Source organism: Poecilia reticulata, chromosome 7 (assembly GCF_904066995.2).
Source record: "Poecilia reticulata chromosome 7, P_reticulata-male-v2, whole genome shotgun sequence".
Lineage (NCBI taxonomy): Eukaryota > Metazoa > Chordata > Actinopteri > Cyprinodontiformes > Poeciliidae > Poecilia > Poecilia reticulata.
Genome location: NC_088836.1, coordinates 14,648,731 through 14,661,622, shown reverse-complemented (window position 1 = coordinate 14,661,622; position 12,892 = coordinate 14,648,731). Strand labels below are relative to the sequence as shown.

At 40.2% G+C, this 12,892-nt stretch overlaps 1 protein-coding gene across 1 annotated transcript; it reads right to left on the bottom strand.

Moving 5' to 3' along the window:
- Positions 1 to 1,958: 1,958 nt before the first annotated feature.
- slc25a33 (solute carrier family 25 member 33) lies at positions 1,959 to 11,311 on the bottom strand. Its single transcript, XM_008413322.3, has 7 exons — positions 11,023 to 11,311; positions 7,888 to 8,061; positions 6,127 to 6,204; positions 5,003 to 5,103; positions 4,743 to 4,809; positions 2,751 to 3,031; positions 1,959 to 2,672 (listed from the first exon to the last, which is right to left on the bottom strand). The coding sequence occupies exons 1-7, from the start codon at positions 11,061 to 11,063 to the stop codon at positions 2,473 to 2,475; spliced, it is 942 nt and encodes a 313-aa protein (XP_008411544.1). The 5' UTR covers positions 11,064 to 11,311; the 3' UTR covers positions 1,959 to 2,472.
- Between the last annotated feature and the right edge of the window lie 1,581 nt (positions 11,312 to 12,892).

Below are 12,892 nucleotides of genomic sequence, written 5' to 3'. Positions count from 1 at the left end.
ATTTTCTTCATTTCACAATCATCCACCACTTTGTGCTGGTCTAGCACCTGAAATCCCATTCAAATGCACTAAAACTTCTGCTTATGACGCGACTAAATGTTGAAAAGTGTATGAACACTTTTGGACATCTCTTGGAAAAACAATCAAAACAGACAGTTTTGATCGATGGGGGAAAAAAAACGGAACAATTTGCTCTCATCAAGCAGCCAAATAAAACAGGGTGTGTTCTTCTCACGGCTGCCGCAGACATGAACCTGCTTTCTCCTAATTTATGTTTGTACCTCGACATCCGTTCGGTTTTGCTCAAACCTGTTATCCGTGAACTGCAACGCCCCGCTGTGAGTAATGAGCACATACAGGACTGATGATCGCCTCATGGCACACACCACTAGAGATGTGTTATTATAAGCATACTTGTCTCACTACTCTGTTATGTAAAAAGTTAAACTCTTACATGAATGGAGTCCTTGTTTTTGATCAGTGCTGCTGCACATCAACATACTTAAGTGTTTTTGTTCACTTTTACATACATTTAGCACAGACTAGTGTGGACATTTTGTGTTCCATGTAGACGTGGGTACAGAACACCGTTTTCATGTTTTGTCAAAAATTATTTATCCCTCTCTTATCCATGATGGCATCATGGTAATCAGCCCATTTTTATTAGGCATATTTCCACCAATAAGTTGTTGTCACACCATATTTACACCCCAGAGAAACACAAGTCATGGATTAGAAGTTCTTGAAACTGATCAATTTTAAAGATAAAAGAATTAAGAAAAAGCTATTTATTTTTAGAAGGGTAACACCAAAAACTAATTTTTAATGTGGGATAATTTCCCCCTCTGTATATTCATTTGATCTGATTTTACTACATTTTCAGTCACTCAATAGAACAAACTCCTACAACTTTCAGGTGCCTCACTTCCTCAGTATGCAATCAAGTTTTGCAGTAGATTAATTTATTCAAATGTTTTTCTAACCTCTGTCACCTAATAAAATAAGATAAAAATGTTAAGTGACTGTCCTAGTAAGAGACATTAGTAAAAATGTGAAAACTCCCTTTTTTTTTTCTTAGGCTGACCCATCAGAGTCATACTGTGTGAACATTTTCTGGTGGGAACAGGCAGTTTCACTCAGCTCCTCATGACAGCTCCCAGCTCAGTCCTCCCACTTGCTCACGAGTCGGTTCCAACCGGCTGGAGGAGACGGACGCTGTAGCTAAATCAACCGAAAACAGAAGGAAGAGGACGTGTTCTGCTGATTCATGTCTGAGTCATCATGGGGCTTTCACATGGCATGACTAAAATAAAAAAAAAAGAGAAGAAAAAACTCCTCCAGGAAGTCCTGTTCCCCCCCGTTTCCCATCAACTTGCTGATGTAGACGAGGCAAAACATAAACAATAGAGCCAACAATAAAACCTTGTGTAACAAGGAAGCCATATGTTCTCTCTAAAACAGCCTTGGCTGACTTCAGGGAGTCAAATCTAAATTCGTTTATTTTGGCTGTAACTGCAGTTAGTTGACCTTGACAGAGTTCAATTGGGGAGGTAAACCAAAAGCTATTAAAATAAACTGAGCACGTGTGTTTTTAATCAATCTGAGGTTTCACTTTAAATTATGGATTAAATGTATTGTTCCAATTTATCGAGAGGTAGGTGCAAATATATTTCAGGGGGTAAAATGTCGATGGTTTAGAGGTTCGAGAAAACTATGATAGTCATTCAAGAATGAGAGCAAAAAATGTTTTGACATTTTTATAAATCTTAAAACCATGTAGCTGTCTTAGTGTGTTTTTAATGGTTTATGTGGAGACAGGTCTTGAAAAAATAAAATGGTATCTTAACGTAAATATATAAATGTAAAGTGATCATTTTTGATTGAACCTCCAATTTGATTTTTTTTTTTTTTTTTTTGGCAAAATATCAACGTCTTCACGAAGGAAACATGTGCCTCTGTAGAGTTGTGCATTTATGGAAAAATACGATAAATCTCTTTGCAGATCAAACAACTTCAAACAGATTGTAAAACAGAAATCTAAGTAGCCCGTGTTACGAAGACTAAAAGAACAGCTCTAGTATTACAACTTCTCCTGAATGATATTGTTAGCTAATCGCGTCAACCTCCCCACATCATTCGTTATGATACAGTGATAAACAAATATCTTCAAAATTACAAAACAAAAATAATTTAGTTAACTTAAATCTAGTCATCTACAAACATGACCTTCCACGGGTAAGCAGTTTCAGTACCGAGGCTTTTGTGTTGACAAACTAACAAGCTCTGAATTAAATAACGTGTCGAACTCTTTGGATGTCAGTACAAGCTGCTACCGTTTCTTCGCAGTGGTCTGTGCAGGATCGCTTTGAAAGTCAAGTATGTATGCATGTATATGCTACGTTTTCTTCAGTCTCTTGGGATTACTCTGGAATCCATTGTGTGCAAGGAAAGTCCCAGCTTTCAAACACGACGTCACTTGGAATCTCCCAGCAGGTGGACAATGAGTTCGTAGGTGGACAGGACGATGGCTGTGTTGGGGATTTGTCTGATTAGCTGCGGAACGAGTCCTCTGTAAAAAGCTGCGTAGCCTTCTTCCACAGCTATCAACCTCCCCGTCTGGAAGAAGTATTTGTACTTGCTGCCCTCTTCTCTGAGCCTGGTCCTGATGACCTCTGTGTGGACACAATGAATAAACTGTTAGACAAGCAGAAATGCGTCAGGACTCTGAGTTTTATATGCAGCAAATTTACCATGTGGGTAAGCTATGCAGGAAGCGCAGCCCTTCGAAAAAGCTGCCGCCATCATCAGCCGCAGGAAGTCTGATGCTCTTTTCTCGTTGTCTCCGTTCGGCGAGGCGAACTGGCTCTTGGCGAGGTGCTTCTTCAGCGTCTCGTAGATGAGGAAGCAGATCATGGTTTCGGAGATTCCGGCGTAGGACGCAGTCAGGCCGCGGTAGAAACCCCGCACTCCCTCCGTCCTGTAAACGTAGCGAGCGCACTGTAGCGCGTTCATCTTCTTCTCTCCTCTGGCTCTGAAAGTCAAACCGATACGGATCGTTAGTGACAAGAGGTCACGTGTGGTTTTTAATGGTCTTATTTTCCATGAGGTAGAAGATGCCACAGGCAATGACAACCAATTCAAGACAGACGTTTAAGGAAAACGAGCAATTTGTGGTTGCTGTAAGTAGGTCAGCTCTCAAACGTTCTTAAACAGCTGAGGGAATAAAAGGCCACATCGTCTTGCTTTTATTGTTTAATAGGGCTGATTATGGCTTACTGGGAAAGGTATAATGGTCTGCAATATTGAAAGTTGTGGGTTAGACTCCAGCTTCCTCCTCTGTCACAAGGGCAAGGCATGTGTTGCCAATCCACAAAGTGGTTAATAAATGCATTGCCCATCAGTTGTGGCTCTAGTGTAAAGAGCTTTGATTGGTACAAAGATCCAGACCATTTCTATTTAGTGGGTCATTTGGAATATGCAACATAATAAAGGTCTGAATTAAAAGATTCATCTTTCTCATCGTCATTAACCCACTCAATAAAGAAAACAAAAGTCCCTCAAAAGAAATCTATCTGCAAACAACCTTAATCACAAGTCTATCTTAAAACTAGAGATGCACCATTGGCTGTAGCAACTGGCAGGTCAAATATAAAGAATAGATAGTTCCGGTGCTTTTATTGAAAACAAAACAAACTCAACAATAATTTGTCTATAAGCAGATAACCAATAGCATGGACACGCCATTTTTTTTTTAGTTTGATGAAAAACAGATTAAGAAGTCATATACTCTTTTTCACAAAAAGTTGGCATATGTTTTCCTCTGTTATGTGTCGTAGCTCTTAGAATAAAAAAAAGATAAAATCCCAAACGGTCAAACTGGAACTGACTGTTTGATACAAAGGATTTTGGCATCAGCCTGGAAAAACCTCATCGCTGCATCTCAACCTATCAAGATATTTTTTTTCCCCAACTTAAATTCAATACAAAAAATGAAACCATCCAATATTTACACCCAAAATCTCTCCTCAAAGACCAACTTAAAATCATCTACTGAAACAATCTGTTCACAGTGCTTCTACTCTTGATATGAAACCTTTGACTGGTTTTTGAAAATCAATGCCGTTTCTGCTCGTTTGGCGTGTTTAATTTTTTTTTGTTCATTTTCAGAATGCTCACAAAATTTCAGTGGAACCTGAGAATTTGGTTTAAAACACCAGACTGCAAGCAAAAAGCCCTGGACAGGAGAAGACATGGATACAATTCACTCTTTAAGTGATTTGTCACCTTTATCCTACATAAGGAAGAAAGATCAATTCAATGTTTTCCTTATTTTGATCAATTATTAACCAGTCTAACTCAGCTTCTTCTTCTGTTCACAGTTATTTATCCTTCCAAATTCCCCTGCTTGTGCAGCAGGAAAGAACCCGTCTTTTTAGGGGCAGAGAGAGCAGACTTGTTTTCTGTGACCTTACTACTGCTCCAAACTTGGCAACGTAAATATGGCCAACTGGATGAAGGACAGTGCATCAGTGGTGCGTATTTATAAAGGCAGGTCACATGCTCGGCCTCATGCACTGCAGAGCAGTGGGGCCGTGAACTCAGGCCCCCCCAAACGGCTTCACTTGAAGGTCAATTATACTTTAGCACCTGCCAACCCCCTAACATAGGCGTTTCACACAACAACACTATTCGCCTAAGAACATAAACAACTATAGAAAATACCAACAGGGAGAAGAACATACTTTTTCTCCAGCTGCATCCTTGTCTTGACCATCCAGATGGGGTTCATCAGAGAATTGGTAACAAAAGCTGAAAAAAAATTAACATTTACATTTTAATCTTAAAGTATAGGACTGAACCATTCAAGCATGTCATAATAATGTTGGAGACAATGAAGTTAATTAATAGTTCATGTTATCAGGTTTAATAAATAGTTTATATGGCACCAAATTGCACAACATTTCTCTTCCGTTTATCGATTAGAGACGCCTGGGCTGCTAACCTGCAGTACCAGCTGAGGACATGTGCACCAGTCCACTGTTGGGGACAAGCAGCCCGTTGAACATCTCCTTTGATTTTGAATATGCAGCAAAGTAAATGGCTCTGAAAGAGAGAGAAAGAGAGACGCTGATAAGGACTCTAATCAGAAGCAGCTGCAGATTAGCTCACAGTTTTACAATAAAAGTGTTTTCGTCAACTCGGTGCAAATGTGAAAGCGAAGCTATATATGAAAGCGGAACAGGACTGTGTGAAGTTTTGATGGCGTGCCTAGAGGAATCTCTTTCCTAGCGCCAGCTCTCTCTGTTCTGCTTCTGGAACAGACTGTCGCTGCACCAGAACACGCTGAATAAGCACCGGCCAAGCCAGAGATGCCCACTGGGACGCTCTGCATTGAAATCTGTCAAAGCTCGCCGGTCTAACAGCAGCACATAATACTACTGTGGCTACTATTCAACCACAGACGAAGCTTATAAGTAACACATAACTCCCTTTTGGTGTTAAAGTCCGATCAACATTTAATGCAAGGTGAATCAGAAAGTATTTGGTACGGCAAGGTTATCAGCTGAAGGGAAATGGTGCAAAGTGCACAACTTTGTTGACACTAAACATACAATAAAGGTGAAGTTGAGACGTCACAGTATGTTCTCCTGTCCAAACTTTCCCCTGTAGATTAATCGCCACCTATTCCCGGTATTTTGTTTGTTATTCTGTCACACACACCCACACACACACAAACGTGCCCCGAGGTTTATGAAAAACAGCCGTCTCATGTTGACAGCTGCATCACACGCAAACTGTATGAGACTCGGAAGCCGCTGCCATAACAACAGCTTCCTGTTTATGTAACAAGTCCGGTTTTTTTTTAGCTGTTTAAAAAAAAAAAAAAAGATAAATAAACAGTTTTGCGTTTTATTGTTTGCCCCATAGATTCAGTTTAAACCTCTGGAGAGTCAAAGTTAAAACGCTTTATTTTGAATGTGCTTTGTTTATTGTTTTTGAATCCATCGAGCCGTTTATGTGATTTTCATCTGCACCAATAGTCCGCCATGTTTGAAATACACTTGGAGCAAAGATGCAAAGCAAAGCCTTGGGAACTGAGAAGTGTGCACAGTGAGTCTGCTGTACCTTGAAGGGGCAACACCCACGAGATTCGGCCCGAGTCCTCGGAAGAGAGAACTCGGTCCCTCTTTTTCAAGAATCGATCTGTAATGGACACAAAGCAGAAACATTTAATACACCGACATGAAATAAACCAACTTTAGTTCATGTCACTTTTCTTAGTTTTTTTTTTGTTTTTTTAAATCAGGGGAATGGATTCAAGGACTCTGCTGCAATCCCCCTTACAGTTGCATCAGCTCAGTTCAGTGGATTCTGCTCTGAACTTCGTGCCCTGGTTGGTGTCTGGCGAGTCACACCAGGCGCGTCCTCAGAGACGTTTTAACCCTTTGAGGGAAGTGACCCATCCTCGCCATGTGACAGCTCGCTCTGCCCTGACTGGAACTGAGACGAGGGGAGTGTTTCTGTAATGCACACTCCGTTAATCATGCAGGGCTCGTGAACTCCACTCCGTTCTGTCACCGACACCTGACGCCTCTTCTCAAACAATGACAAACTGACCACTTTTTAAGTCGAAGCAATGTTCAGTGTCAAGGTTTCATTATCGGAGGCCCATGAAATCTGTTTGTTATTATCCTTTTTTATTGTGCGCCGCTTCTGCCCCACTCTTAGGAAACAAATGTTGCTGCATCTTAAAACACACAAGCTTAAAGAAAAATAAAAGTAGACGATAACATTTCTTCAACAAGCTATTTATAGCTCTCCATCAGTGGCCGCATGAAAAAACACATTCAATTCGATTTGTTCTAGAAATCTGCATAATTATGTACATATTAAAAAAAAACATTTTGAACAAAGACACTGAAACATCATGACTCATCTTTTAGATCAAAGCGATGTCCAGTCAGGCTTTTAGTGTTGGGTCAAATTAAATTCATTTTCTTTAATCTCCTTTTACATTAAAATGCAGCTTTTTTTCTATAAAACAACAATGTTGCATCATTAGATACAGAACTTTAAAAAAATTAAAGAAGAGCAAAGCGAACGGTTCCACTGATCAGTGGCTGAGGGAGTCTACATGTAATTAATCGTTATCATTTAGACAGTAAAAACAAAATCAAATGAAATAAATGTCAGCTTGACGATTTATTTGTTTGGCAGTCCTGGAGGACTATCTCCAATATTTACAGCCTACAAAAGCAGCCGGCGCCAGTTTAGACCAGTTGAGTTTGCAAACCTAGTCATCCAAGCGTAATACAACACTGACCCAGCACCGCGCCTGACTAATACCCCTCCTTCGTTCTCTCTCTCAAACAGCTGGGGCAAAGTCCATTTCTTCTCAACCAATCGCTGCAGACATGAAGATGGACCACTTCCACAGACATCACAGAAATCGGTTTTAGTCGAATCACGAGGCAAGAAGAAAAGAGGGAGTTTGCACTTGAACAAACAGCGGGTTAAAACCTCTAAACATGAGCAGGACACAGTGTACTTAATCCTCGCTTTATGTAAGATTAGATTAAAAGGCGTTTTGATTTAAAGATTATAAAAGTGGCAGGACTCTGGAAGTGCTTCCAGGAATTTAAAAAGAAACGTAACAAAGCTTTTTACTTTTGAGATAATTGGAATATATATTTTTTTATTATTACACATTATTTCCAGTCGTCGATCTAAATGTTGTGCAGATAAACATCAGGTTTCACCAGCTGCTGGGAAGGAACAAGTCGTCCCACCGTTTGCAGTTGGAACAGTAAAACATCTCCAGAGACAGATCGCAGGGTGCGCAGCGTTGCGTCACCGTTTGGCTGACAACATAAACAAACGTCTTACCGGAGGACCTGCAGCAGCCCCGGTGTAACCGTCCCGGGTCGGATGACCCCGGCGCCGCTGAGGGTTCCCAGCTGGACCTGGAACACGGGCCGCAGGGTGAGGCCGGATGACTGCAACCGTGTCTTCAACACCTCCAGCGGGCAGGTGACGATGGCTCCCACCGTGCCGCTGCATCTACGAGACGAATCGGGAGCATTAGGAACTCGGCAAGCTTTGAGACGTGAATATAAAAACCCCAAGAACGCAGCCACAGAATCATCTGTTGCCATTGGATGCAACTTATTAGCTTTCACCGAGGAGTGTTTTTCCATCAACGCGCAGCTGAAGAGCTACAGGCCAAGAGACCAGTGAACAATTATGGTGTAAAGCAGTTTCCTCACTCTGCAGTGGAAATTGTTCGAGCGGACCCAACACATCTGGTCGACACGGTTCTTCAACTCAGACATCCTAATTGCACATAAAAAAAAGGAGCTTCTTCCTGAGGGGAGGTGTTTTCAGAGCAACTCTTTCAAAGTTATTCAACTGGTTAATAAAGCAGAACGTCTTTAACAGCATAACCTCACCAAGCAAGCTTAGCAGACCAGAGCTGATTACACTAAGCCTCCCTGCTGTGTCACATCTGAAGGACAAAATCAAATATCTTGGCAAAAGTAACGACTGACCCAATTATCTCGTCACCGATTACCTGGAATCCAGTTACGCCGTTATTAATCCGTCAAGGAGAAATTAACACTTATTGCATTTTTCACAAGGCGTAGGCTGGTATTAGAGATACAGTTTGCTAGTACCAAGCACAGAGATTTCCTATAGTGTTCACGTAAAATTTAAAAAAAAAAATTTTCCTACTGCTTATACTTTTCAAACTTACTTTAGCAAAAATAATAATACATTTAGAACCAAGAATTGCTTACTGTGCAGAATATTAGAGCTTTTCCGACATTTTGGTCTTCATGAAACAACACGGGTTCAACAAGAAGTTCTACATTAACGGCCTGACCTTCAGTCTTTAACTACCAGAAACTGTGCACATTTTCCTCACCTTCTTGCAATCCTGACTAAACCAAACACTAGCAGGTATGTTGAATTGTTGCTGTGCATGCAGCTGACAAGTCGAGCCAGGGCAACAACACCGGAAGAAACCAAAGGATTTCAAACCAGCTCCTTCAAGGTGAAAATGAAACAGTTTGAAAGCACAGTCTAATTAATCATTTTGTGTCCTTCAGATCCAGACAAAGCCCAGTACTATAATAAAAATATTAATAATAATGTTATCTATACCATTCATTCATTACTAGTTTCACATGAGCTTAAAAAGAAGCAGTGGTAGATGTCAAGCAAACCTTTTAAGTCCACGTAATCTTACACTGCTTCGCTGTCCTGTTCCTTGTAGGGTACTGGTATAACGTGCTGGTTTTAGATAGTTAACCAGTTTGGGTATTGTCCTCTGGCCAACAACCCTATGGTACACTTGTGATAGTTTTAAAATGGAGCATTACCTTAATGAGAGCGATGGACGGTTCCAACACCTAGACTACTCAAATTTTCAAAACAGACCGTTTCAAAAATTAAAAACATGTTTTTCTTTGCTAATAAGAGTATGGCCAGGTTTTTTTTGGTTTTTTTTTTAAACCTTCAAGTTTAAAACTTTTTTATATACAAAAAAGTATATATGGTACAAATTTCATCACCTTTACCCACCAGCATGTGTATGCTAGCCGTCTCTTTGGACATCAAGCAGCTACGATTTTTATGACCACGAAACAATTTTGTTTTCGCTCAGAGTGTAGAACCAAGTTCACGATTATGAGCATTCAAAATGTGTCATTTCCTGGAGCGGATAATTTTCTCTCTCAGTCACAAGAATGCAGTAATATCCTGGTGACAAATCCCTGTGCTCTTGCTTTTTAGTCATTTTCTTCTCCTCCTCCTTCTCTGGGTAGCATAGGAGTGCAGAATGACTCTGCTCTTAGAGAAACAGAGGTCTAGCATCACATAGAAAACCTTTAAACCACAATAACAGCATGACAAGACAATTCCAGGGTTTTGAAGTTATAACTTAAAAAAAAAAACATGAAATACATTGACAGAAGAAATTGATGTCTAAACTAGACTAAATGTTTTTTTTATTCTGTTTAAATTTTTGTAATTCGGTCATGCCCTTTGTTGCATCTCATTTTCAAACCAGGCACAATTAGTGACAAACCACCACTGTACGTCAAGTGCAGTTTACCTTCCAATTCTCTTAATAACCAATATATTAACTTGTCATCTCTTTTCAGATTTAGTAAAAGCTTCAACCTTTTGACAATAGATTCAGACTTATTATTGTAGCTACCTATGACACCAACAAGCCTGATTTTACTGTAAATTTCATATGCGGAGCTAAAACTTAAACGTTAAATGACACCATTAGCAAGACAGGATTAAAAATAATTCCTCCTTCAACTATGGCTTTTATTATGCAATCCAAGCTGCTTATTGCGAGGTAATGTGCAGTTTTGAAACGCAAACATTGCGTGTTGGGATTGTCGTCACCGTCATGTCACAGGAGCGGTTGCTGCCTCTTACATAATGCAGTGAAGGACATGTTGATGCTAAACGCTAGCTACAAATGCGACCGCGGTAAAAACAGCCACATTGACAACGAGGGTAAAACAGTCAACCAAACCACGTCATTATGAAACCCGTTAAGCTGATGTTTAATCTCTAAACTGACAGTAAATTGTTGAAATAAGAATGTCGTTCGACGAGAAACTAGCTGGCGCATCTCAGGCAACCTTAGCGGCAGAAGATTAGCAAACTTCCGCATGGAGAAGGTTTACGCCGGCCGGTCATTGTCCACCACAACCTTAATAAAGTCTTAAAACTAAAGTTCACAGCTTTCCCATATAACTTAATCGCCCTTTAAAATATTTACAATACTAAATAATCAGTCGGTCACTGAATTAAAGGATAAAATAAAGAAAGACGTTGACGGCACACGAGAGGTTGCGCGGTGCTAACAGGAGCTAGCTGGATTTAACGCCATCATAGGAAAGTACAAACCATTAAAAAAAACATGTCGGATCCAAACAAGTATAATATTTAAAATAACGTTCACACATTTTAAGTCTACATAACCTTGAATTGACTTACCCCCCGGCGAAGAGATGCAGCAGAGTGTCCTTCTGTGGCATCTTTCCCGTTTGTTCAAATAGCCACCATGTTGTCACTGGGGTCCTAGTAGAAACCGCGTTGAGCCGCAGAAAGAAAGACGGGGACAGAGTTTAAGTCACCGGTGCTCAGCAGGTAATTTATATATGCATGTCCAACCCCGTCGCCGGCTTTTTTGGATCTGTCAGCGGACAGCCGTGCTGCCCAGTTCCGTCCCATTTACGTAAGAGGGACGGACGGGGGTGTCGGCTCTGACGTGGTCACATGTGCTCCTCTCCGTGTCTCCTTGGCTTTTTTCAAAAGTGTTGCACGACCACGAACACCAACACCAACACAACTTCCAAAAAAAGAAAACAACCGGGCAATACTTTGAACTGCTGACCTTGAGCTGCTTTAGAACAAAATAAAGCAGGGTCAGTACAAGCATTGTACTTATAATTAGTGTTGCCACTTTCAGGGCCGGATTTAGAAAGATAAGGGCCCCTGGTCTAGAGCCATTTTTGGTGCCTTTTCCTAAAAAAAAAAAAAAAAAAAAGGAAGAAGATGATGATGTGAGATGGCTCCATGTTGCCCCCCCCCCCAAAAAAAATACACTGTAGCTGCAGAATTTAAAAATATTTGAGTATTGTATACATGAATAAAGATGTGACAATATTAAAGCGCCACACTTCATACGGCCCTTTGAGTTTCACAACTACAATGTTTGTAAAACACCATCACAGTGCATGTTTTTAAGCACAGTGTCGGACCCTGGGATACTGCCGGCCCAGCCATCTTTCACAAATGAAAAGGACGACCACCATGGCCATGTCGGCCATTGTCATGGAAAAAGTTACTTTGACAAGTCTGGTTGAGAAGTAACACTAGACAGTCTCCAGGATCAAGGGCATCCCCTGCTGTTATGGCACTGTAGAAATCTATAGGAGAGCAGCTTGATCAATCTCATGATAAGATCATGCAGACATGATCTCATCATCAGACACAATCTAAAGCACAAAAGGGGTGAGGAGCACGTTATAAAATTTTCCATTATAGCCATCTCTAATACAGTGAGGTGTCAGTATGCTTTATGATGATAGTTTTGTAAAAGAGTGAACAAGAAAGCAGTCACACACACAGAGGTTGGTTAGAGTAGTATTCAAAAGTTACACTCCAGTAAGAACAGTAGTTCAACACATTTTTACTTAAGTAGAACTAAAAATTAACCTCCCAAGAAATTACTTAAGCTTGTAGAAAAGGCTACTAAGACAGTCAGAAATATAAATTTATGTGCGAATTCTGGTATTTTAAAGACTAATTTGACAAAGAAAAATAAAACAAGGATTTCAAATGAAGCTTGTTCTAGTCCAAATTTACCTGTTCTTTAAATGGCTATTTTCCTATACAATAGGACCTATTTGGATCAGATATGAAAAAATAAACCATCATTCAAATTCAACATCTTGAAAACAAATCAATCAAACCAAAATATTTCGAAAGCGCAATTGGAAACTAAATTCATCATATCAGTAGATGCTTGAGGAATGAATATTTGTGATTATTATGCGATCCTTAAGCTTCTGCACTGAACCTAACTCTGAGATGTTCTCATAAATACATGGAAAGATGTGCCGCAAAAACAGTGCTCTAATGTAAATTTATATGCAATACCCAGAGATATAAAATAAGCTACGAGAACAACAACATGCAGGACATGCTGAACTTATCTCGTACCCTTACTTCCTGCTGACATAATAGCTTCTAGAAATCTTCCATTAACCTGTTTGCCTGGAATTAGTCGGGAGATAAGAAGAAAAGGCAAAACAACCTCTCCAGAAGGTCAGCATATGAACACAGACCATGAAATGTTGCA

What these genes read in the sequence shown, in the direction of transcription:
- slc25a33 (XM_008413322.3), bottom strand. Translation starts at nt 11,063, where the DNA reads ATGCCACAGAAGGACACTCTGCTGCATCTCTTCGCCGGGGG. An exon ending in GTGGGTGTTGCCCCTTCAAG is followed by an intron (nt 5,104 to 6,126) that starts GTACAGCAGACT and finishes TCTCTCTTTCAG; the next exon opens with AGCCATTTACTTTGCTGCAT. An exon ending in GTCCTCAGCTGGTACTGCAG is followed by an intron (nt 4,810 to 5,002) that starts GTTAGCAGCCCA and finishes ATTTTTTTTCAG; the next exon opens with CTTTTGTTACCAATTCTCTG.